Genomic DNA, 25,794 nt, shown 5'->3' on the forward strand with positions numbered 1-25,794 from the left:
GAAAGGGGAGGAACCTTCTTGGTTCTTGGCAGTAGTGGGCTGGGCAGCTGAGACTGGGAGAGGCTGAGGGGTTGGGCCAAGGAATTTGAAGATAATCTTGAAGGTGAGACAGGTACCCTGGGATGCAGAGCTTCGAAGACTCCTAGGGGCTTCTGTGTGACTCCTGATGGTGGAGAGCAGGAACTGAAAATGATTAGAGTATAGAGAAATCATGGGGAACGTTTTAGGAGTGAGATAGCAGGTGTGGGTTATAATAAGGCAGCGTAACTTTATTAAACAGTATCTTGCATTGGCTTTCTTAAGATTTTTAATGAGACATATTGGTATTGTTGAATGTACTCCTTCAAAGGACCTGTGAGGTCAGTGGAAATAAGGCAAGAGTTGCTTTTGAATGAGAAGATACTGTACTGACAGAGAGTGTTCTGTCTCAATCCCTGGGCTTGAGACAGAACTGAAACAGGCTTTGAAGTTGGGATCTTAGCTCCCAATTCATTGCTCTCCAGGCCTTTCTGCTTCTTGGGAAACTTTAAATATATATATATATATATATATATATATATAACTTTTATTATCAGATATTAACTCATAGTTTGGAAAATTTGATAATATCCATCTACATAAATATCTGAAATATTCAATAATCTGCTAAAATTTAATTTCAAAGAGCAAATATAGGGCTGGAGAGTTGGATTAGAAGTTAAGAATGTGTCCCAGAATCCACTTTTAAGAGACTCGGGAAAGATACGAGAGACTTGAGTGGGATATACTTGAGACCTTCCCATAGAGAACATTGGGACCTTGGGACTGCCTCCTTTTGACATAAGCAAGAAAGCTCTGATCCAGAGAGCAAAATAACCTCTAGAACAGGGCAAGGATGGAAAGGAAAGGAAATACGGAGAGGAAGAGGACGTGCCTGAGACACAGAGAAACTGTTCTTACCCAGGGAGTGGGGAGGGTCACCTTGTGGGGTATTTTTATGCCTCACTGGGGGTTGGGGCAGTGTGGGTGCTAATGGTCTCTGAAACCTGTGGACTTCCAGCCTAAGGAGATGGAGGGAGCGATAAGATTGAGGTGGGGGTTATAGATGTGCCGATAAGTTGAGGGGGAGCTGGTCAAGAATGGTGCACTTGGCAAGGAATTACTAAGCCCATAAAGCTAATCCTTGAGGGGGTGGGGGGAGGGGCTGTGGTGGAGGAGTCTGGCTCAATCAGGGACACACAGAGCAGGTGCAGTCACCAAGGACATTGGCCATAGGTCCCTGAAGAAAGAGAAGGAGCAACCACCCATAGGTCTTCAATCTTTTATTGCCCCTCTTGCCCGAACGAGGTTCTTCAGTTGGAGGGGTATGAATAAGGAACCTGGGTGGGGGCCAAGTTGTCCATTGTCCCATCACCATCCATCTCAGTAGGTGAAACAGAGTTTTGAATCTTTCCCTCCTTTGGCTTTTCTCTCCACCACGCCTTCCCTCTGATAATAGCCTATACTGTCATGTTGTCATCCTTTCTTGTCTTCGTTTTCTACTCGGTGCCCCTGCAGCTTTCTGCATCAGCACCACTGCAGCCTCTCTTCCAGATAACGCCTTCCCCGGTCATTGTACCCCCAGCATGGCAGCTGCATTTTAGTGGCAGGCTTGCCACCTCATTGTTGAGTCCAGGGGATGTTTCCCACCCGCTCACAAGTACCTAGGAGGAGGAAATAAGCACTACAGCGGAACACCACATTAACAGCAGTTATCATTGGATGGTGGAATTGTTAGGGCTTTTTGTTCCTGTGTGCTTTTGAGTGTTTTATACTTTGTAAGAAGAGAAAAATGAGGGAATTAGTGGCTCCTGCTTGACTCACTTCTTCTGAAGTTGAGTGTCAGGCAGGTGAATTGGTAAAGAGGTAGAAGTCATTGATAATGAGCCCAAGTTGGTTCTTTCCACTCCAAGCTGCCCCTCCCACTATTGCCCTCCTCATTCATGTCTCCAGAGCTGTAGGTTTCTCTGCATACCAGGGAACTAAGAAGCTCCTCCTCCAAAATAGCCAGGAGGAGATTCGTGATTTTACTTTTTTCCATTCATTCATCATTCGCTGGATCTGCAGGTCAATGGGTACGAGGTTGAGGTAAGTGAGGTCACTGCATTTTTACACCTTTATGCCACCACCATAAAGTGCCCTTCTATATCACTCCCCAGTCTCCTGTCACCTGGTTTGGAGCTCAAGGAAGTAAGAGCTAGAGTCTGGCAGGCTCCATGTGAGTGTACCTGCTAGCATGGGTTCCCTTCATGGGAAAGGAGTTTCATCTCTCACCTTATCTTCTCGTTTCTCCAGTTCTTTCTTGTACAAAAGTATATGTTCATGTATATCCCCTGGCACCTGTGTTTGCGTGTAAGAAAGAGTGATATGAATGGGCCTTCCCTGTCCTTGTACCCAGTTGGCTGCTCATGGCCGTGTCTGTTTTTCTTTTTCCAAGAAAGACCTTCATACTGTATTCCCAGCCCAGCACCCCCGAGTCCTCTCTGCCAGCTAACCGACAGTTCTGACTTGTGGAGGGAGCAGGCACAGGTGCCCGTCCTCTCCTCTCCAATTCCATTATTTGGGGTCTTTGACTCCTTGCCATGCTGCCTTCTCTCTATAGACTCTCACCCCTCAACCAAGCAAGCAGCTGCCAGATACTCTTGAAACAGCTTCTCTATGTCTGAGAGTACAAGAAGATACAAAATAAAAGAAGGTATTTCAGCCTGGATGTACAACAGGACAAAGTCCAAGAATAAAGAATAATAAAGGAAAGAGTACAAAGGAGTACCCTCGACTCACAGACAAGATAATCAACTCTGCATCTATTTCTTTATGTGTTCATTTGGTTTTGTTTTTCCATTTGTTTGTAGTACTGGAGATTGAACCCAAGCTCTTGTCCACATCAGGCATTTTGCCATTGAGCTACATCTTCAGCACTTTTAAAAGTGAACTTTTATGAGACAGGGTCTTGCCAAGTTTCCCCAACTTGACTGAAGTCACTCTGTAACACAGGCAGGCCTTGAACTTGTGATTTTTCTATTGCTCCCTCCCCTCTAGAGTAACTGGAAGTACAGGACTGTACGCCTAGCTCTCAGTCTCTATCACTATGCAACCCTATACACTGTGCATCAAATTCTATCTGTCTCCATCTCTCTGTCTGTCTGTCTTACATGGTGTCTGTACTTTCTCATCCTTCCTCTATGCCCTAGTTCTTATGCCCCAGTTTTTAATAGACTTCAAGTTTCATGCAGAGCACAAGGCACATGTTTGGACTTGAGGATACTGGTGTGTAGAAAGTCATTAGCCTCATCTGTGCCAACCACTTTGCATAGAGAAAAGCTACATGGAATTATAGGCAGGTATCACAGTTAGACTCAGAAGCACTAATGGAGAATCCTACTTTGCCCACTGATGGCTGTGATCTTGCACGGGAGATGTATTTTCCCAGTGAACCTGCCTTTTCATCTAAGTAGTGACTGAGAATGTTGTTGCTTTGGAGTACACACAACTATGCACATCCAATGGTGTAATAGATGTGATGATACTTGGAAAGTTCTAGAGCCCTTGTGGGCTGTGATCTACAAGGTGACTCCTATGGCCATTTTCAAAACATCTGCCATTTCCCACCCTTCTGGAATGGTATAATGATCTAGAATGTGGGTTAGGGCCATGGCAGTGATGTCACAGAACACATAGAGTCAGAGGTCCTATGGAAGAGAAGGAGGAAAAGCGATGCTGGCAAGGGGTAAGGGCTGAGACAGGGACACGGTGGTGATGGGACCTGGGGAGTGGGGCCAGAGGCAGCATGGGAGAGAAGGTCCATGACTTCCCTGGGCTCCCAGTTCCACAGGGCAACATTCCTGACAGCTGTCCTGCTGCTGCTGCAAGTGAAGGGGGTGAAGAGTCTGAAGGGCAGCACCAGCCTGGATGAGGACAGGAGTCAGAGAGAGAAGACGGTCTCTGCAGGTAGGTAGTGCAGAGAAAGGGTGTACGGGGAGCAGGGTGGAAGTAAAGGTACACGTGGGTTGAATTCAGGCTCTAGCGGCTGATTAAGTTAGGATCAACTGGGATTTGTGTTTGGTTTTCATGAGATAACTTACGTTCTCAATCACCACAAGCATGTAATGTAATAATAGCTGCAGATAAAAATGTCTGGCTTTAGAAAGACTCTTAGGCCACAGCATGGACTAGCTGCAATTGTCCAAAGCTGTTGAGGAAGTAGAAAGAGTGTTTGCCTAGAGAGGAGCAGCCTTTGCCTTCAAGCCTGAAGATGTGCCTCACTCCCCAAACAGTGTAACCCTTTGGAGGAGGGAACCTGTATGAGGAGTGAAGGTTGCGTGCGTTTGAGATGGAGCTATGGTTGAAGTGAGACCTGAAAAACCTTCTAGTTAGAGTGTTTGCTTTCTATTCAAGGCCAGTGTTATGACTGGCGATTGGCCCTCACTTGTCTCTCCATCCTCGACCTCCTCCCCATTCTGGTGCCGACCAGGACTGAGATTGGGGGTTGCCCCTCTTTCATGTTCCAGACCGGGGCCAAGAGCAGTACGAAGAACACTTTGTGGCTTCATCAGTGGGTGAGCTGTGGCAGGTGATGGATATGGCCCAGCAAGAAGACATGATCGCCCAGGCAACAACTATCCGGGACCACCTCTTCGATCTAGCCTTCTGCTTCAACCTGGCCAGCATCATGATTTTTTTATGAGAGAGTTTGTGGTGGAGGCAGTAGTCTGGGTCCTGCATGAGGACTTTGAAGTCTACTTCCCCTTCGTGATCGCTTACTGACCTCCTCTCCCAGATGCCTCCTCAAAATGCACACCCAGCTCCCCAGTTTTGAGAAGCACCTGGCCTTAGGGTGCAGCAACACAGCTTTCCCAACTCTCATTGCCACTACCCGATTGCCACCCCAACCCAGAATGTTGCTTCCCAGGGCCAAAGACACCAGACCCACACCCTTCTGACTCCTCAGCTTTGTCTGAAACAACAGCTTAGAGGGAGGAGGCAGTGACAATAAAATAGCAATAGCCATAAAATCCTGAAAACAATTGTGAGCGACTTTCTGCAGCTTAAGCTCTCTTCTCTCACTGGTCGGTTGAACTGCCTGGCCTTTCGCCCACTTAGTGACCTTCAGACCCATCAGCTCACCAACTGCTTTTCCAGTGTCCGTGAAGCTTTTCTCGCCACTTTTCCCTCTTATCCTTCCTGACTTCTAGGAATAGAACATAGCAGGAAAGAAGTGTGAAGAGATGAGCGAACGGTTGGGGGAGATGTCTCTCGGGGTAAATAATTGCTGTGCAAGTGTAAGGAACTGGGTTTAGATCCCCAGAGCTCACTTAAAACTAGCTGCAGTCATCACATAAGTAACCTCAGCACTCTACAGTGCGACAGACACAGATGGGAGGTGGAGGCAGGAGAGTCCCTGTGAGCTAGCTGGTGGAGCAGCCGGCCTGGTATACACACCAGCATATACACCTGTCTCCAAACAAGGAAGAAGGGAAGGACTGATAGCCAAAGTTGTCCTCTGACCTCCACATATGCTGTAGCACACATATAGCCACAGTACACACACACACACACACACACACACACACACACACACACACACACACACACACACTGAAAAAGAGAGATAGCAAAAGCTAAATACACGCTTTTAATTTTAGAACAACAACAAAAAAGAAAGGCATTTGTTCTGACTTCAAGGATGGGGCCAGGTGTATGCCATGCCTGTACATCTCAGTCTCTTTGGTAGCCAAGTTACCAGAGTTTGCAGTGGGCAAAGGGGTTCAGAAGGGTACCACGTGGACAATGAAAATGTTTGGCAAAGGCTGGGGTGTTGCTGAGGGGTCCATGGATTCGAAGGCTGGGAGGGCTGTGAGTGTCCTGAGGGTCTTGTAAGCTCAGCTCCCTACACATCACCTGAGGAGAAAGATGGTCAAAGAAGGGTAAGGAGGAGAGAAAGTCTCACAGGGTGACAGGGACAGGTTGGATACAAGGACTAGGAGATCACTATAAAGAACACAGAGGAGAAGGAGTAGGGTGCTCAGGAACCACGTGGAGAGCTTCTGTGCAAATCATTCAATATGGCACTAGCTGCATAGGAAGAAACTTGGCTGTATAATGCTGCCATTTATAAGGGACTAAAGCCGGGTTTAATGGAGTTTTATAAGGGAGTCATTGCCATGTTGAAGAATTGTGGGCCATGTTGTTGACAGAGCATAAAGTCCTAAAAGGAGTGATACTGGTTTGAAACTAACCCCAGGACTGAGGTCTCTGAGTAGTGTGGTCATATATCCAGCCTGCTGTTGGCTCCTTTTAAAATAGTCTGTATTTCTAAAGTGTGAGAAAAGAAGGGAACAACATGTTTGTCTTATAGAGGAACTTGGAAATGGAGAGTCTTTTTCTTTTGGGGATAGGGTGGGAAGCCAGCTGCTGAATTTGATTAAAGAACCTGTAATCAACTAAAGGATGGTTCTGAAGGGACAAATGAGAAATGTTAAAAAGTGGGGATCCATGACAATGGACTTGTGAGTATGGAACAGGGTAGCATGGGGCAAACATCCCTTTAGCCTTGGGGTCCTGAACTGATATGAAGCAAGTGTAGAGAGAAATGGTAGCTGTTCACCTGGGCATAGCTGCGGAAGAAGAGCTGATAAGGGCTGAGGTCCTGGTTGGGCAGGGTCCTCTCCCCACGGTGCTCTACTATCCTCTTGCTGTATGCCTAGATATGGGTATGGGACAGAAATTTCTTTTAGGCTTCAGATCTATAGGCATTCAGAAGTCAGATCCCAGATATATAGCATAGCACCCTAACAAGTTCCTAAGCCTTCTTATCTAACTGTGTACTGATGTACTTGTCTGAGGCAAGAAGAAAGGGTACTTACCAAAAGACCTACAGTTGTTCTAGAAGGTGGGAGATCTACAGGGTAGGAAGGGGGTCCCAAGTTGTTGTCTGTTCAGTGGGAATGTGAAGGGCAGAAAGCTATGCAACTATGTTTTCATGAGGGATAGTAGAAAGAAAACAGAAGAACAGGGACCTTGGCACACCTGAAATGCAATGGCCAGGCCTCCTATATCTCCAGCATTTTCCAGGAGTGTGTGAGAACCATTGAAGGGGGACATATTGGGTAAGGGGAAGGCAGCATAATGGTGCTCCAGGCATAGAAGTGCTTCCTGTAGGACATGGGTGTCACAGGCTGGGCAGCCCCCAGGGAGTACTGTTGAAAATGGAAGAAGAGAAGGAATTGGTGAAGATCAATGGACCATGAGGGATACCACAGACTGACCTGGCTCCCAGGAGCTCTCAGACTGTCCCTCCTGAAGCCTTTGAATAACCCTCCCCTTCCCCCAGGCCCCTTTGATATTCTCCCTAGTGATCCCTGTGGCCCTGCCTCCCAATGACTCATCACTCACAGAGCTGATAGAAGATATGCAATAGCTCATGGGCCATGATGCTGCCGGCAGCGCCAAAGTTCACGGCTCTAAAGAGAAAAAGTCTCACTGGACTTGTAGAAACCTTCAAAAGTATTTATGCCAATTTTCCAACTCCAAGTCTCATCCATCCTAACAGCTATTAATCCCTCTTGAGATCCCCCACCAAAAGACTCACCTTCAGAGAATGGTCCATACCTGGGGTAGCCAGGGTGGAAGAATGGAGGCTGGAGAAGGCCAGCTGGGAAGACCACCACGTGGTCAGATACTGAATAGTAGGCCTTGACTCCCCAGGGAGATCCCGTCCATCTGTGTGAAGAGTACATGCAAACACAGTTCCGTCATTTACTGTCTTTGCACGCAGTCTCTCCCAACCATCGTCATGGATTTTGTGACTGTTGTCACTTTTCTTAGCCCATCTCTGGGATGCAGTGTCTGTTCTCATACCTGTGGTGGGGAAAAGGCTGCAAGAAGTGCCGAACTTTCCTGCCCTGGAGGGATCGTTCACAGCTCAGGAAAGACTGAAGGAAACTGGGACCAAGTTGTATCTGGGAATGAGGCAGCAGATCATTTTGATGCACTGACGTGAACACAAATGGATGGAGCTGGGCACATGTAAACCTGAACATGGAAGCCCTGACATACATGCAATCATATTTAAGCAGAAACCACCCTGTGCTACCACCTCACATTGGTACTAAGTTTACATGCATCATCATGCAGATACACATAGACACATCACAGAATGCATGTGTGTACACGCATGCATGTGCACATAACAACCCTAGACAGTTCCAGTTTTTTTGCCTGGAAAATTGCCCCTCCAGCACCAGGGCCAAGAAGAGGCTGGCTCAGAATTGCCCATGGAAAATGGATTGCTTTTCTGACTCAGCTGGGTCAGGAAGTCGGAAGTTAAGGACATAAGGACACTAAAAGAAACAAAACTCACATCACTATATTCCTCTTTGGCCAGATCTGGCTTCAAGGCCCGTTTGGGGGCCCCCATCTCCACCTGCAGCTTGGTGAGCTGGAAAGAGACACAAAGTTTGTAAGCATCCGGCATTCCCTCAGAAACCCTCAAGAGCCATTAACGCTGTCACCCACATATATGCTCTGTGCCCTTTTCTTCTCCTCCATTCCCATTTCTTGATCCAGTGATCAACTATCTCTTAAATAGTCCCCAAATGACCTGTACTCCTGATCTTACCTTGTTCAGGGCCTCTTTCAGGGTCTTCTCACTTATCCAGGAAAGTTTTTTGAGGCGTAGGATGACAGCATCCTTGATCTCAGCAAATAATTCCATGGCCTATGGTGATGAGGTCAGGAAAAGGAAAACGGTATTAGGACCATTCTGAGCCCTGGTCCTGCTGCAGCCTGTAAAGAGATCTTGGCCCTAAAGAGCCTACTGGGCTCCAGAAGCTGGCAGAGAATGGGAAAGAGCTCACAAGAGGGTCTGTTTCCAAGAGTATGATAAATATCCAGGACCTGAAGGTCTGTGGGTCCACAAAGGCAGTGCCAAGCACATAGAGGGTAATGAGTTGACTGCTCCCCAAAAGGAGCCATAATAACAGTACCTTGCTATTTGGATATCTGAGATTGATGGGTGCTTTCTTTGGGGGACAGACAACTTTCTCAGAAAGCAAAGGGCATGGGAAGCTACTGTTTCTGCCTCTGCTTTCTGGGCCTTTGTGTTCATACTCTCTCACTAAAGACATACTTCCTATCTTCTGCATTCCTTGGCTTCTCAGCAGATTGGAGTCTTTATAGCCATACAGCTGGAACCATACACCTCATTTCTCAAATCCTCACTATTCTTATGTACGTTCTTTCTTGATGGAAGGAATTGGGTGACAATATCAGAAATGACTCTGGCTTCAGACAGACTGAGTTCAAATCCTGACTGCTACCTAGAGTCTCCATGACATTAAGCAACTTGTTCAACTACCCTTGGCTCATTTCCCTCTCCTATTAAATCAGGAAATAATTTCAATTAAAAAATACTACACATAAAATGCTCGAGTCCCCTTCTCACGGAGTCCCCCACTTATTCAGAAGTTACTCATTTGCCCTCTGTGAGATTACATCATCCTGATCTCATAGTCTATCGTGTGTTGTTCAAAACTCCTAGACAAACAGGGAGGACCCTTGAAGGTCAAGGGGTTTGATTTTCCCCCTGTTTTTTAAGGTTGAAGAAACACAATACCAGGAAAGTCCAGTGAGGTGTTCAAGTTATTTCATGTTGTGAATACTTATGTCCTGTGGCTAAACTGGACTTGTCCAAGAGACTGAGCAGGTCTCTGGGTTCCTTCTCAGTTGAATTTTTTTTTTCTGCCTGATTCCTGCCTTGCACACCACAGACAAGGGCACACTCCATAGAATCAGGGCGAGGCGTGTTGAGTGGGAAGGGTGGAGGGCTGCAGACAGGGGGAAGCTCTCACATACAGCGCTGCGGATGCTGGGGCCAAAGGCTTCCCGAACAAACAGAGCTGCCAGGGTAGGCTCAAAGAATTTGCCTGTTTCTTCCACACACTTCATCCATCGTGGGGAGGCTGGCTGCAAAAACATACTGGAGTGAGTGAGACCTGCTCAGGCCTCTGTTTTCATCACATCCCAACACCAATATTGCATAGACCTTCATCTCACAGGATACTCCCTTTAATGGTTTTTTTAAATTTTTATTTCCCAGGAATGGGGAGATGACTCAGGCATTAGAGTGCCAACTACACAAATATAAGGACTTGATTCCAGGACCTCAGAACCCACATAAAAAGTGAGGTATGGAGGCTCATGCCTAGGGTGGAAATGAGAAAAACAGACTCCTGAAACTGATTGGCTGCCATCCAGTCTATCTGAATCAATGAAATTTAGGTTCAGTGAGAGATACTGCCTCAAAAACTAAAGGTGGAGATGGATAAAAGAACGATACCCGATGTCAACCTCAGGCCTCTATATGCACACATGAGTACATATACAATAATATATGTATGCATACACTACACATGAAGAAGACAATAGCACACACACACACACACACACACACACACAGATAGGAGAGAGAGAGAGAGAGAGAGAGAGAGAGAGAGAGAGAGAGAGAGAGAAAAGAGAGAGAGAGAGAGAGAGAGAGGAGAGAGAGAGAGAGAGAGAGAGAGAGAGAGAGAGAGAGGAGAGAGAGAGAGAGAGAGAGAGAGAGAGAGAGAGAGAGAGAGAGAGAGAGAGAGAGATTTTCATTTATCATTTTATCTGGCAATATCCACTGTTGCTCAGCAGAAAGAGGATTCCCATTTCCCTCAGGACCCATGCTTGTTGTCTATTGGTATGAAAGCAAGGCCCTTGGGAGGTATCTCTCTGAGGAGTAAAAGACTTCTGTGGAGGGGAGAAGTAGTATCCAACGCTGAGTTACTCACTTGGGCCCCCACCCACCACAGAAATGACCCAGGAGTTGCACCACACACTCCTCCCTCCCAGACTCCCATTTCTAAACTGTAAACTGAAGAGAGAAACTCCTTTTCTCTACACAACCCATGCCCAGTCTCAAAATGTGTGTATTATATTTCAGAATCCTATAGATCAGTAAACCTGGGCTTTTAGGTGATACACTATTTACTGCTAGAAGAGGTGAAAGCAAAATGACAAGTAACAAGAACATTACTCAAACTAGAATCCTAGCTGTCTCTCTAGACAGGGAAGGGTACTACAGTGTTACAGAAAATGTGGAAATCAAGGAGGGAGAAATCTCTGGAATATAAAGGATGAAAGAATTACTTCAAATGCAAGATAATCAACCTCAGTGGATTCATTTCAGGGCAGTGAAAATTGTTGCATATATCTCATACAAACCATGAATAATATAAAGAAATGATAGAAGTCAAGAAAGATCACAAGAGTATGTAAGGACTTCTAGATAAAATTCTCTAATGAATTATTAAATGAATGTTTTTTGAAGGCATGGAAAATAATGTGCAACTATTAAAGGCCAGAATAGGATCACTGAGGACCAAAAATGTCAAAATAATAAAAATGTATCTATTTGAAGGGCTCATTAAATGGGGTACAAGACAGACTAGGAGCTACACAAAGAGATAGCCTTCTAAAAACACAGATAAGGGCCCCGAAATAACATAACAGAGTCCCATATCAGAAGCACAGGGCACAGATGGGCTGCACTAAACTGGAGAGTGAACCCATCAGAAATGAGCAGCACTACTGAAGAAGGTTGGTCCAGGACTGCTTGGTTACACAAATGCACACATGCATATCTATTAGAACGTCACCTGATAATTTTTCAACATAAATTACTCCAAGTGCCAATGAAACCTGTCTGTAAACTAAATTTTTCCTTAAAGACCACTACAATACTGCCCTTAAACACAGTTTCCAGCATTTACCAATGTGAGCTATTAACTTAAATCCAGGTACTTCAGGTAGACAAGATGTACAAACAAAAGCAATATCTGCTCTACTTTCCTCTCAGATTTAAAGATCAGGTGACGTAAGTCCCTAAAAGCACACTGTTTATTCTAAATTCCACTGGAATTCCATTAGCATTACTCTTTAAATTCTATTGCCACTCCGGTGACATTATCTCAATATCAGGAAAGGATCTGGTTAAATCACAAATCATGTCCTAGTAAATGAGATGAAGAAATAGATGTAGAATGATGGTGCAATGTGAGTGGACTCCTGTCTGGTTGAACCATAACCAAACGCCATGAGAATGACTCACAGCTAATTTGACCTTTTCTGACCCACCTACCAATAATCATAACTGCTCTTTCTCTTGCATTCCTTTTCCTCATTTTATGTTTTGCTTTTCTTCCTAACACCACCCAGCAGAAACAGTTTATTATCTCTCTTTTTCCTGAACTATGAATACCCAAAGGCAGGGATGCTTGTCTATTTAGTTCACTGTTACATAACAGGTGCCTAGAGAAGCATTTTTTTAAAATAATTGGTACTCAACAAATATTGTCACATACCCCACATGCCATGAATGGTGGCACACATCTGTAATCCTACAGTGGAAGGGCTGAGGCAGGAGGATTAGAAGTTCTAAGCCATCGTGGGGATGTGGTAAGACCCTGTCTCAAAAAAAAAATGGAAAAACAACAAAATATCACATAAATGAATAGATGAATCTGTAGCTAAATAAAGCTTGACCTAATGCTTTGCTAACAAGATATTAATAGTAGTCTGGATTAAGAAATATCGAGTAAAATTGCAGATGACCCAAGATCCAAGAAAAAAGGTAACTGAAATGACTTGTTTAAACAAAATTTTAAATTGTCTAAATAAATTTGGATGTTAGGCTGAATATAAATAGTTCAGATATGACACTTACTGAGATTTCAAACTAAGAACATACATTAGAATTTCTCAGAGGAGTCAGAGGTCTTCAATTAATAATCATTGTCTGGAACTAAAAATCAAACCCAGAATCTGGTATTGCCCCTGACTCCATGTTACCTCTTAACACACAAGCCAGGAAATTCCATTGCTTATCTTGAAACATGTTCTTCTAAAATATAAATCAGATTAAGTTCTATAAATGTCTTATTTCATGAAAAGAAAAGCAAGCATCCTGCCAGACCCCTTGCTCTCTGATTTCCACCTCAATGTTATCCTATTTGCGGATCCAGTTCTCAACTACCAAGAGTAAACTTCAGTGGTAGCACTGGGCACAGCCTTGGCTGCAAAGCCCCATTGTTTCTTTTCAGCCAGAGGCATGAGGAGGACCCTACACACTAGACCAATTTTTAACCAGTCTGCTTCATGAATTGCTCCTGTGAGATAAGGCTGGGAAATGTCTTCTTTTCTCTAAACATTGCTTCAATTCCACCTGCTCCTAAGGGATCCTGTTGATATCCAAACCCTCTCCAATCACCCTGCTTTAGGAGCCACCAAAGGAATGCATTGTCCAAACTGTGTTCTTTAGGAGCACAGCTCTGTCTTCTGTGCCACTAGGATAGTCAAGTATTAGCAACATAAACTATATGGAACATAAAGCCAAATATACTTAGCTGTCTTGCCCTTTTCTAGAAGAGTTTCCTAACCCAATGCTGTAGCACCCACATGTTTCTCAATCTTGCCCATTGTGTTAAAAATATAGTTTCATGCGCCAACCAGATTTGTTTTGGAGCCTGTTTCTTCATTTAAGAGCAACGCAATCTTGGGGAAGTTATTTGTCATTCTCACACCTGTTTTTGACCTGAGAAATGGGAACTAAAAACCTCAGAGCATTTCTGGGAAGGTTAAATATAATCATCTCTAGTCAGTGGTGTTCATGGATGCCTGACCGTAATGTTAAGGGTCAGATACTATCAACATTATCACTCTGTGTCACCTTTTGTACTGTCCAGAAAGTCAAAGCAGCTTCTCCAAAGTCGTCATATTACTATGTGTTGGCAGAACATGATACATATTTGGCAGTTATATACCCCCAATGAAAGTATGGTGATTACAGGATCTGTAAGCCTTCCACATTCTTTAAGCATGAATCTCTGTGTTGACATGTTTATAACTTCCAAGACATGACCTCATGCCACAATGCTGGCATTTACAGGAAGCTATTTTTGCCAGGAAGTTTGCATTTGGTGTTATGCTCCACTTCATCTGATCAAGAGATAGGCTTCTGGTGAATCCATCCCACACTGAGTGACCATCCTAAAGGAGAATGGTCTAAGGCATTGAAGAAGGAAACTAACCTTGAAGCCAGAGATGATCTAACTTATTACTATAGTCAGGTTCCCTCAGAGTCAATGATTCATCTCTAAACATAAAATGAACTGGGTGTATTGTTACATGCCTTTAATCCCAGTACTTGGGAGGCAGAGGCAGGCAAATCTCTATGAGTATGAGGCCAACTTGGTCTACAGAGTGAGTTCCAGGACAGCCAGAACTGCATAATAAGACTCTGTCTTTAAAAAAAAAATAAAAACATATAATGATATTTATGTTACCTCATAAAAAACTGAGAATTAAGTCAATAAAGGAAATCATCTAGGCTTTCATAAACCATAAACAATCAACAGCTACATTTCAGTCTCTATGAGAACATTTTCCCTTTAAAATTGAGAGAGAGAGAGAGAGAGAGAGAGAGAGAGAGAGAGAGAGAGAGAGAGAGAGAAGAGGCATTGATTGCCATGGTGCAGGAGTAGAGTTCAGAAGACAACCTCAGGTGCCAATCCCAAATGTTCCACTTTGTTTGAGACTGGGTTTCTTTGTTTTGCCATTGTATACACCAGGCTACCAGGCCCTAAATGTCCAAGAGTTCTCCTGTCTCCATCCCATCTTGCCACAGAAACACTGGGATTATAGACACCACTACTGCAATTTACATCAAACTGAGCATTCAAACTCACATCCTCACCCTTGAGTGGCAAGTATTTTAGCTACTGAGCCATCTCCCCAGAATTCAGCAAATCTTTTGAAGGACTTTTTGAGGTAGAGAAACAGCCCACAAATTAACAAGAAAAAAGGTTATTTTCCCTCAAGACTGTAAACTGAGACCTTCACTGAGGTTAAGGATGTATCCAGTGCTCTAGACATCTCCACTTGCATTTGAAATGATCTGACACAGGATGTCAAGGAACTCTCTGAGGGCAGATCTGTGCATCTCAGATAACATATCTAACTGGTTGATTGGTTCTACACACTTCCTATACACCTTTCTCCTCAGATATGGGAAGATCTGACCAACCAAGTTCATTTGTAACCAAAAAATTAAAATAAAATCTCATTGGATCAGAAATGAACTCTTGGATACACATTTAGAAACCAAACATGGACTCTTCTAGATGGCTACTGTGTGCCAAATATCATTCATCACAATAAATCTTAAACTTTAGGTCCAGGTCTTCAAACCATAGAGTTCAGGGGTTCAGGAAAACAGCACATTGTTCAAGAGTTATGGCAAAGGAATGGTCCTTCTTTAATTCACTTTTATATTGAAATTCTAATGTTCAGCTAAATGCCACAGAAGTAACCAGGTGGTATCTTGGTTCTAAAGATAAACTCTGTCTTCCAGTCCTGCCTAATTCCATATGGTGGGAATTCTCTTCCTGTGCCTTTTTACCTCTGGAAATATATCGATATTTTCCCCAATATAGAAAGTACATCACCTTCTCTCCTTACCAGGGGTGGTTGCTCTTTCAGTTCCCATAGTTTCTGTCTCAGTTCTCTGCGTGCTTCCCTGAATTTACTGTCCAGGGCTGGGGAAAGGGTATCTACCAGCCCCAAGATCATGTAGCTCTGTATCAGGTCCCTGTGGAGAAAAAATTCTCAACCTAAAACCAAAGCTTCTCAACATGCCCCAATGAAGAATCCCTTCAATAAATCACCTTGGTATACCTGCATGCAGCCCTGTCCTCTATATTTACAAAGACCAACTGCCATATGTGCCCAAACATCAAGTTGCCTTCTGAAGTTACAAGGAGAGAAGGACTTGATTCATCTATTTCCACAACCAGGAAACCTCAGCTCATCCAAGGATAGATGGCTAAGTACAGCAAAGCTGGGTTGCGGCTTGCCTTGGTCCTGCTGGTAGCTCTCTTTTCAGGCACACTTATAAAACTGCAGAAGCCACATGATTGCTGCTTTGCCTCCCCTGTAAAGGGTTTCTAGACAATATCACCCCTGAGATGCTATACAGAAGGGCTTGGGTTTGTGCCTTTCAAAGTCAGGCTTTCAGGCATTACCTATAGTGCAGGAGTTCCTTAAAGGTGGATGTTACGTTCCTGGCAGACACCTCATCTTCTTTCACCCCTACATCCTTCATTTCATGTGTCACATGGTCCTCACACCCCAAAGCCTTACATAATTCTTGGTTTTTATGTTTACTTTTCTACCACCCACTCTACCCTTCTCTGTCCCCCTATGTGGCTGGTGCCTCTCACTCAGGGTGTCCCTGATACCTATGTGTCCTCACTCTCCTTCCATGCCCAATATCTGTCCAGCTCCACCTGGGCGAACCTGTTTGCCAGCAGCTCCTCTTCTACCAGTTGTGACATGTTTCTCAAGTAGTCTAGGTCACGGACCACAAGGGTCTGGGCGGGACTCAAAGACATTGGTGTGAATGTGGCTTGTAAGCAGGACAACCAGTCGATGGCAGGGGCCATTTCCTTAGAGAAAGGACACAAGGTTGAAGAGAAGGAAAGGACAACGAAAGGCACAGGATGGAGAGGGAATGGGGAGGGAGGGGCTGTGCTAGGGGAAGGATTGGAGGATTTTCCCGTAACTGGAGCTATGGAAGAACGGAAATGAAAGGAAGTAAGGGGCCAGTAAGAGGGTTCAGTGGTCAGTGGCACTTGTCACCAAGGCTGACCACTTGAGTTCAGTCTCTCCAGCCCATATGATGGAAGGGCAAGAATCTAACTCCTGAAAACTGTTATCTGGCTTCCATATTCACACCTAAGCATATTCATGCCCAGCACTCCACATAATAAATAAATAAACACATGCATTTTTTTAAGTAAAGAAATTAGGGGTATAAGGAGGAAGAAGATAAAACAGAGAAAGGTTTTGAGAGACCATCAAGCACCAAGTCCTCAGGCCCTCAGTTCTAGGCACCTGCAGTTCACCGATAGTAACCACTTGGAAGAGCTTGTCTTGGGCCTGCTGCTGCTCTAGTGGCCTCAGAAACTGGAAGAGCCGCGAAGTAAAGGAGATGAACCAGGCAGCGTGCTGTTGCACTTTCTGGGGATCGCCTCCCAGCAAAGTTCCCAGGCGATTCAGGTAAGTCAGCTGTTCCCGCAGGATCTAGAAGACAAGGCAAACTTAGCCTCAGAAGCCAGAAGCATCCTTTTGCCTGGGGGCAGAGAGGGTGTGTTGTGTGGAATCTTACCTGGGCATAGATTTTCTGTTCCTGCTCTTTCTGGAGAAGAATGTCAAACTCCGGCTGGTCTATCTGGACACAAGAGAGACTGGGGAGAAGTAGGAGCAAAGGGGATGGAGAGGGAAGGCGTGGGAAGGCAGGGGAGGTACCGTGGGAGATGGGGAAATGAGAATAAAGAAATGAGAGAGAGGAAAGACTACACAAAGAAAGACAGGAACCATGGGGAAAGTCTATGGATGCAAACATTGAGCTTCTCAGCAACTGAGGAACACACAGATTTGTTTGCAGGAAGCTACTGTTTGTGCCAGTGTAGATCTAGAGTCAAGGATGTGAGACACCCATGTCAGGTGCACTAATTAAGAAGTACTCACATTCAGTAACAAGATGCACATTTTAATACATGCTTTTAAAACAAAATTAATGCAGAAAATCCATCATGAATAAAACATCATAACTTTGCTTATAATGAATTTTTAAAGATAAATTCTTCAATGTTAGGAGCTTAAAGCATGGTTCTACAGTATTTGCTTATCACCCAATTCCACACACTATTTTATTCTATTTGTAAAGTAGAATTGTTTTTCAAAGAATCATAATAGTTTTGATCAATTTTGAAATAAATTATTTTTAGAATTGAAAATTTGATAGTTTTGCATTAATTTATATTTTAAAAGTATTCAGATTTATATTGATACTATATGTAGGTGATCTATTCAACTTTGCACTCCAGTCAAGTGCCCAGGCCCCGGTGTTCTTTGATTCACAAACTATTTGTGTTCATGCACTCCTTCCTCTCTTCTAATTTCAATGTCCCACTCCCACTCTGACCTCCACACTTTTCCTCCATCTTGAAAATAATCTTTTAGTTGACCCTTTTATTGCATTTTATGTCCAAAGTTTAGAGAGGAAAAAGCATCTTTGCCCGTTGTTACAATTTTCTTTACTGTCCTCCTGAACTCCAACTACAATCTCTGTCTAGTCTTAAAAAAATTTGTGTGACTAGCTGCAAGTTTTCAATGGTGTCTTCCAGTTCTCTACTCTGTATGTGAGAGAATCTCTTGAATTCATAGCTCCTTTCTGTAGTTCCTCCCTTTTGCCTTCTGATCCCACACATGGTGGTCCATCTTCTACCTCCATGATCCCTTGCACTTTTCCATTCCTCCTGCTTAAGCATCCCATGGGCTCCTCTGCAGTCTATTCCTTCTACCTAAGCTTAGTCAAGAGACTATCCAGACTGGAGCTGATTCTGTGACTCAGTATTTCCTGCATCTCCTCCTTTTATTTTCAACCTTGGAAAATCTCTGGGACCATCAACAATGTGTTGAAACTGACCATGTTCTCATGTTCAGCTCTTATTTTTCATTTTTGCTGCTATTCACCAAACTCAAATATGTTAAGTTAGAATCCCCAGCTTCTTCAGGTTGCCTCCAAAGCTGATTATTCTTGAGCTCTACACAAATCCATGGTGATATCTGAAAGAATTCAGAAGCTCCTCTTTTTACCATATGCTAATAGTTATTCATTCTTCTTAACTGGGCCAACAATAATTTCTGGCCCAATCTCATATTTTCATTCACACCCAATCTCCAGGCCAGTCTCTCATTGACCTTGTGCAGAAGCCCCACCACCCCAAATACTTCCTTAGCTCAGAAGTTTCCTGTAACCCTTTGATGGTGTCTTTTAGTTTCATTCTTCTCTTGAATAATTAGCCATACCCCAAGACTCTGTTGACATCCTCCTCTCTAAATCTGTCCTTAACCATTTCAGATCTTAACTAATCCCACCAAACCATAACAGCTAGATGCACAAATCCACATGTTAAAGCAGAATCTTGGAATACCTTATAATGATTGTCATAAATTCTTGAATAATCACCTTGTACAAAGCTGTGGGATTCAGTGACAAATATAGACCACTCCAGTGTCTACCACAGCAGTGATAGCTCTGTTATTTATTTATTTACAAACTCAACAAACACCTAGTATGGCCACTAGTTGCTGAGAACTCTAGTCTGTTGAGGCCACACTCTTTCAGAGTAGTCAATGCTGAGAGCATTTAACAGGTGACAGAGGGACTTTACCCAAATCGTAACTAGTGAGTTGGGAAAGACTTACTGAAAGAAGAGGCTCTTAAAGCTAACATCTGAAACATGTAGGAGTCTTCCAGCATTGTTACAGGCAAGAAAGCAGCATATGCAAAGAGAAGAGGAATATTTTTGGCATTACATGTGAGTCAGCAGAGCGTAGAGTATAAGGGGGAGACGGAATGTAACAGAAGATAAGCGTAGGGGTCAGATCACAAACTTGCAATGCTTTGCTGAAGATTAGGGGCCGTATCTTGATGACTGGGTGATCTATTAAAATGACAAGCTCTTAGCTCTTAAATTTAGAAAGGTGCCTTAGGGGAAAATAAAGAGCAAATAAAAGAAAGGCAGTTCTGAAGAACTAATGAAGAGGTCCCGCAGAAATCCTTATTTCCAATAAAGAAGTCTGAAAGTACTCGCTCTTCTCAGAGCTGGCCCTGCAACACCTTTTCCCAGTCTCACCTAGTCTCACCTGATCCGTGTAGTACTAATTTTCCCTTCAGATAGGGCTGTTCCCTACTTGGCACATACGTCTTATCTCCCAGCCTGAAATCTCTTTTCGAAGCAATGATAGCCTGGAGTTAGAGGCAGGCTCAGGTGCAACTGTGGTTTTGCCAGTTTATCCCTCACCTGGATAACTGGTATGTGTGGAGGGCTTGGATGAGGTTGCAGATGGGCCCTGAAGAATGGGAAGTGGCCATACTGACTCATCAGAAGCCTCAGAGTTCGATTAAAGTCTAAGGAAGTCCAGTTGCCAGAGATGTGCCAGCCTCCAAGCTTGGAAGAAGAGAGACAGAACTGAATTTAGGGACCCGTGAGAGCTAGCCCCAAATGTGTCCATCTTTCCTTTCCTCGCAGCCCCTAGCTCTGGGTTTCTGAGCCCTTTGTTCCCTCTAGGCTTCTACTTCTTTCTCTACCTTCGCTCTAAGTCTCAATTCTTCAGGGAGTATTTCCAGTTCTATCTTCCTCCTAGAACTTGGAATCCCTAAGAAAGAGACCTGCATTCTAGAAAATCATGGCAAGCCCTCAAGCACTCATTGGTCATGTGAATTACTCAGAAACAGTGACACCCCAATTTTTCTCACCTCTTCAATAATTTGTTGGAGGGGACCTACTCCTTCAGCCTCAATGGCATCTGTGTCCATACAGGAGTTATAAAATTGGAAGGCTTTCTCTTCCCCAGATCCTAGGTGCCAAGACCCTGGGGTCTCTAGAAAGAAAACATGGGGACATTGAATGAGTAGATACTGGTACAGGGACAAACAGCAGATGGGAACTTTATAGGAATGTTCAGGAAACTTCCCCGCAGTGATAGAGAAGAGGATCAAGCTTAATTAAGTGAGGAGAGCGCCCAGTTTTTAACAGCTCAGCTTGACCACAGGATTAGAGCAGAGAGGTGGAGTGAAGATGAAAAATGAGGACCATAGAGGAAATACAGAAAGGGAAACAAGAAAGAAAAGAGGTGGAAGAAACAAAAAGATGAAGAATAAGCAGGATGGGAGTACAGGAGAATGTTGGGTAGAAGTGGAGGAGCAAGCCGGAAGTTTTGCAGAATTTAGAGCTATCAAGATCACTTGAGACTCAGTTGTCTGCTTGCCCAGAGAGTCTGCCATCCTGTGTCCTCACCCAGTAGTCTCCACAGTTGGCTCTTGTTCTCTTCTGTAAGAGTCTGAAAAGAGTTGCTGGTCCCATTGCCTTTTTCACAGACAAAGCGGAAAAAGTCAGTGCAGGGGTCTACACTGCTGTTTCCAGAGGCCAGGTAACGGGCCAGGAGATCCAAACACACTGGTGTCTCACAATGGCCTGTGAAACAAAAGCTCAGAGCTAGAAAAGAAGAGCGAACTGAACAAGGGCTCCCCCAAGGGGCTGGCAAAGGACTTCTAGTGAGAAACAAAGGAGGGTCCGAGTTAAGAAGGAAATTGTCTGCCTGGTGGCCTGCTGTGGGATTCAGGGTGAAAGCATCTAGATTCTCAGGAACCATGAGAGTAGGGGCAAGTAAGTCCTGGGGCAGGAGTCTCAGGGGTCAGGACCAGAGCATATGAGGGAGGGCTGCCTAGGTCACGGGTGTTTCAGAATCTTTCTTACGAGGACCACAATTCCGGAAGATGTACACCCAGAGCACAGAGGAACCAAGGACCAGGCCACAGAGCAGGACAGCTATCAACACCCGTCTGCCTCTTGTCCACTGCCTGCTCCATTCAGTGGGAAGCCCTTCTTCTGGAGAACTCTAGTGGGGGAAACAAACAAGACAAACAAGTTTGGGAGGGACAGAGATGATAAGATGATGAGAACTGGGGGCAGGGAGTAGTGTTAGTGTCCCTTTGTACAGGGGTAATTCCGCTTATTCTCTCTAAGATCCAGCTTTCTTTAGACCTCTAGTACATGAGACAGTAATTCTGTGCAAAAAGGAATCAAACAGGGTTTGTAGGACTTTAGCGATAGAAGAGATGACTCCAGTGTCATAGCAGAGGCCACTTACCTCCTGGCTCCAGGGAGGTCCCATTCTACTGTCCTGGCTCTGTTCCATGAGCCCTTCCACACTTCTGTCCTCCTCCTCCTGACGTGAGTGGAGGATCGAGGGTGAGAGAGAAGCTGGTTTGGAAAAGAAGGACGTGTCAAAGACAGGGTTGTCAAGCCACACTGACACTCGCCCTCCCCACATTCTCGTCTCAAGAAAGTCCCCAGAACAAACCTCTTCCCTGGGTGTTCAACTTCCCCACCTCCTTGCCCTCATCACCTGCCTTGCCTTTCCCTTTTTCTATTCTGAAAGCTTCATATTCCCTCCTCTCCAGTGTGTGTTGAGGGGACAGGATATTTGCACAAAGCCACCCTAACCCCCACCCTAGGCTCTGTCTCCAGAAGCTGGATGTTTCTCCAGGACACTTGCCATCTGTCTCTGCTTCTCTCTGGCTCCCAGAATCCTCCCTGGTTCTGCTCCAGGTGCTTTATCTAAAGCCAGCTTACTGGAAATGGCATCCCTTTAGCCCCCACTCCAGTCCCTGCGGCCCTGGACAAGGGGCACCCCTTCCACTCTATCCCTCTGTCCCCAAATGTGTACTGTTGGCCTCTGGGTGGAGCCTGCTTATCAGAGAGGGAACACTCAGGCCTCACCTCCTCCTTTATCTCAGCTTTTCGGGGGTGGGGGGGGTGGGGGGGGGGAGGGAGGGAGGCATCTCCACTCAGCAAGCAATCTTGCACTTGGCCTGCTCCTTGTGTTGGGGTCTGTAACTTTGTTCACCCTGTCTCTTTATTTCCAGAGTATCCTTTCCTCCTCTACTTTCTTTCCTGATTGAAATCTCCTGGAGTCTTTCATTCCCAAGGCACATGCCTCTTGCCAGGGAGGCCTCCCAGCCCCAAGCCCGTTCACCACTGTTCCCAAGCATGCTTCACTGCTTTTCCATGTGAGCCGTGGCCCTGCTGGCTGTAGTCAGAGCCACACATTAAAAAGATCACCCAGCTAGCAGACCCCAATCTGCTAATTATTAGCTCTGTAACAATAAACTAGCCTCTTGCACTCTCAGGAAGGTAAGCAAGTTTTATCATCTGGAAAATGAAGGTAATAGTTTCTCATGCCCGCCTCCCGGGGTTCCATACCTGCTATAAAAGAATGAAACCCTTTTGAGTCTCTTTCTTCACTCTGCACTGTATTATGGCGAAGATTTGTCTCTTCATCTCCTTATTGGTTGAAAATATTTTGTGGCAGATACGGTATTCCTTTTCCTTCATAATCTCTCAAGATGTCTCATAAATATGTAGTAGGAATGGATGGAATGTCAAGCCCAAACCCTCCTTCCCACATCACCCTGGGACCTCATCAGCAGTCTCAGCAATGCAAGCATGTGTCTATTCCCTGTATCCTCTTCATAGGTAAAATGTGATGTATTAGGATGGCCAAGATAACGGCATGAAAGGAAAACTTCCTACTTGGATCTTCAGTTTGGAATCATTGAGAGGGACATGGAGGCAGCGGGTGGCTGTGCAATTTGAAAAGTAAAGCAAAGCTAGTGTGACATTTGGGCCATGATGTAGCACCAAGGAAGTCGTGAAGAAAGGTCCAGACTTCATGCAATAGAAAGCAAGATATTGGGAACAATGAGTCTATTGGGAAAGGTGTGGCAAAATAAAATAATGTTTGAGAAAGTACGATGTGGTGCTGAAGATTTGGATGGACTGAATAAGAAACACAGAAGACAGTGGGTATGCTGGCAGTGTGCTATGATGAAGTAAGGTCTGGCCCAGGCTGATGGCAAATGGAAGGAACACACAGAAACGATTCCTGTGTAGGAATATGGTCATGGAATCTGATGTCCGGGTAAGGAGGTTGTACAAAGGTCACAGACAGACTTCAGTGTGGTCTTGGATGGCTAGGAGAATGGTGAGGTCAGGAATGGAAGTGGAGTTTTGGTTAAGGGTAGGAATGAGGATCAGGCTACGGGAAAATTGTTACTTGAGGATGTCAAAAGAGTTTGGGGCCCAGCAGGATGGCTCAGTAGGTAAAGCTCGTGTGTGCAAAGCTGACAATCTGAATTTAATGCCCAGAAGGAGAGAAGTGACTCCCAAAGGTTGTCCTCTGGTGGCTGGAGAAATAGCTCACTGGTTAGGAGAACGTACTTTCCGTACGCCCCTGACTTCAGTTCCCAGCACCCACATGGCTCACAACTCCTTATAACTCCAGCACCAGGGAATCTGACACTTCCTTGTAGTCTCCACAGGCACCTGCACTCACATGGTGGCACACATGCACATATGCACACACACAGAGACACACAGACACACACACAATTAAAAAATAAATCTGAAAAAATTGTCCTCTGATGTCCACATGTGCATTATGCCACATGAGTACCCCCCCAATACACACACACACACACACACACACACACACACACACACACATTCACAAATGTAAAAGGGTCTATTCAGCTCTGCTGCACACCAAAGGTGTGTTCCTTTCTTGGGAAGTCTGACGCTCTCTATCCATGAGCACTCATATTTTCACTATATTCACTTTCTCCCTTTTTGCTCCCAGCCAATGTCTTTAGTTGCCAATTCTCTAGGAAAATGATTCACTGGGACAGTTCAGATTAGATGAGTGTCAGCTGGTGTCGCTCTGCTGCGGCATGGTGCGAGTGACTTGAAGTAACAGTGTGTTGTGTGACACCAGCCCTGTGGACAGCCTCCCCAGCCTGAACTTAGCTTCTCTCCTTGTTGGTGCAATTGAGTCCAGTAATCATGATGGTTTGGTAGCTATGACAATGGGAAGTGGTTTCACCCCTCCCTACCAAGATGCTCCCGATGGTGAAAGAACCACTGTTCCTGAAGCTGCCTCAAAGAGCAAGGCCTCCTTATCTGCTGTGTCCTGCTCTGGGTGACTCATCACCACCACAGCCATGCCCAACACATGTGCAGAGCAGCCTATTCATGGAGCTGGGCAATGGGAGAGAACCGAGTACCTCATGTAGCAGCCATGTTTTTCTCTGTGGACACTGCAGCCCAGCTGCTCTAATTCCTCTCTAACATTGATTCTGATGTCAAGATCTTTTTCCTGATGCCATATCAGCAGAAAGTAGCAATCATGATGGCAGTAGTGTCTGCCGTCCACAGACCACATTCTGTGAGTGAAGTATGTGAGGAATAATCCAACCATACATATTTTTCCTATCCGTGTTCAAAGCAATTCTGTGGGAGGAGATAAGAGTTATTGATAACTCCATTTTTCAGATGAAAGTGGGGGTATCCAGCAGTATGGTAAGCTTGTACATTGTTATAAAATTAACAATTAATTAGGACTGGGAATGAACCAAAGCCTTAACAATTGAGCCTCTCTGGCATTAAATTTGTTTTAGTAAATTTTTTAAGTCAAAATTTAGTTGCTTTTCATTTTTAAACTGTCCTTCATTGCCTTGAATTATTATGCATTGATTGAGGGTTGGAGTAGCGATCTGTTATTCTCCAAAACTTTGTTTTCCATGCTCGTGGTCTAACCCGGGGCATACAATATGCTAGGCAAGTTCTCCAATACTAATCTACATCCATAGCCACATTCTTCAAATTCTTCTGTTTTTATATTTATTTGTGCGTATAGTAGATGTGAATGTTCATATATGTATATATTTTGCACATGTGTGCAAATGTGTTGAGGCCATAGGTCAATAGCATGTGTCTTTCTCTCCTGGACTCCCCTTGGTTTTGAGACTGAGTCTGGAGTTTACCAGTTAACAACACTAGCTGGGCCGGGCCGTGGTGGTGCACGCCTTTAATCCCAGCACTCGGGAGGCAGAGCCAGGCAGATCTCTGTGAGTTCGAGGCCAGCCTGGGCTACCAAGTGAGTTCCAGGACAGGCGCAAAGCTACACAGAGAAACCCTGTCTCAAAAAACCAAAAAAAAAAAAAAAAAAAAAAAAAAAAAAAAAAAACAACAACACTAGCTGGCCATTGAACTCTGTGGAGCTTCC

General features: G+C 44.7%; 2 protein-coding genes across 3 annotated transcripts in view; one reads left to right on the forward strand and one right to left on the reverse strand.

The window, feature by feature from the left end:
- Window positions 1-3,709: 3,709 nt before the first annotated feature.
- On the forward strand, window positions 3,710-4,702 carry Llcfc1 (LLLL and CFNLAS motif containing 1). 2 transcript variants are annotated; one of them, XM_052719277.1, is made up of 3 exons: window positions 3,710-3,745; window positions 3,843-3,966; window positions 4,527-4,702. In XM_052719277.1, the coding sequence occupies exons 1-3, from the start codon at window positions 3,710-3,712 to the stop codon at window positions 4,700-4,702; spliced, it is 336 nt and encodes a 111-aa protein (XP_052575237.1). The 2 variants fall into 2 exon arrangements, with proteins under 2 accessions (XP_052575237.1, XP_052575238.1); XM_052719278.1 differs by lacking the exon at window positions 3,843-3,966 and having other exon boundaries at window positions 3,733-3,745.
- Window positions 4,703-5,632: 930 nt separating this feature from the next.
- Window positions 5,633-25,794, reverse strand: part of Kel (Kell metallo-endopeptidase (Kell blood group)) — a 77,876-nt gene continuing 57,714 nt past the window's right edge. The window contains exons 2-19 of the mRNA XM_052721395.1: window positions 21,820-21,932; window positions 21,426-21,567; window positions 20,967-21,143; window positions 20,426-20,550; window positions 19,971-20,117; window positions 17,267-17,329; window positions 16,993-17,181; window positions 16,396-16,544; window positions 15,559-15,688; window positions 9,871-9,981; window positions 8,636-8,734; window positions 8,378-8,455; window positions 7,876-7,976; window positions 7,627-7,737; window positions 7,411-7,478; window positions 7,045-7,214; window positions 6,623-6,718; window positions 5,633-5,916 (exon numbers count right to left, since the gene is read on the reverse strand). Of these exons, the coding sequence (XP_052577355.1) occupies window positions 5,755-5,916; window positions 6,623-6,718; window positions 7,045-7,214; window positions 7,411-7,478; window positions 7,627-7,737; window positions 7,876-7,976; window positions 8,378-8,455; window positions 8,636-8,734; window positions 9,871-9,981; window positions 15,559-15,688; window positions 16,396-16,544; window positions 16,993-17,181; window positions 17,267-17,329; window positions 19,971-20,117; window positions 20,426-20,550; window positions 20,967-21,143; window positions 21,426-21,567; window positions 21,820-21,867 (2,166 nt within the window). The 5' untranslated portion in view covers window positions 21,868-21,932 and the 3' untranslated portion in view covers window positions 5,633-5,754. The remainder of the gene's footprint in view (window positions 5,917-6,622; window positions 6,719-7,044; window positions 7,215-7,410; window positions 7,479-7,626; window positions 7,738-7,875; window positions 7,977-8,377; window positions 8,456-8,635; window positions 8,735-9,870; window positions 9,982-15,558; window positions 15,689-16,395; window positions 16,545-16,992; window positions 17,182-17,266; window positions 17,330-19,970; window positions 20,118-20,425; window positions 20,551-20,966; window positions 21,144-21,425; window positions 21,568-21,819; window positions 21,933-25,794) is intronic.

This window comes from Peromyscus californicus, unplaced genomic scaffold (genome assembly GCF_007827085.1).
Source record: "Peromyscus californicus insignis strain IS unplaced genomic scaffold, ASM782708v3 Scaffold_6__1_contigs__length_162567912, whole genome shotgun sequence".
Taxonomy (NCBI): domain Eukaryota; kingdom Metazoa; phylum Chordata; class Mammalia; order Rodentia; family Cricetidae; genus Peromyscus; species Peromyscus californicus.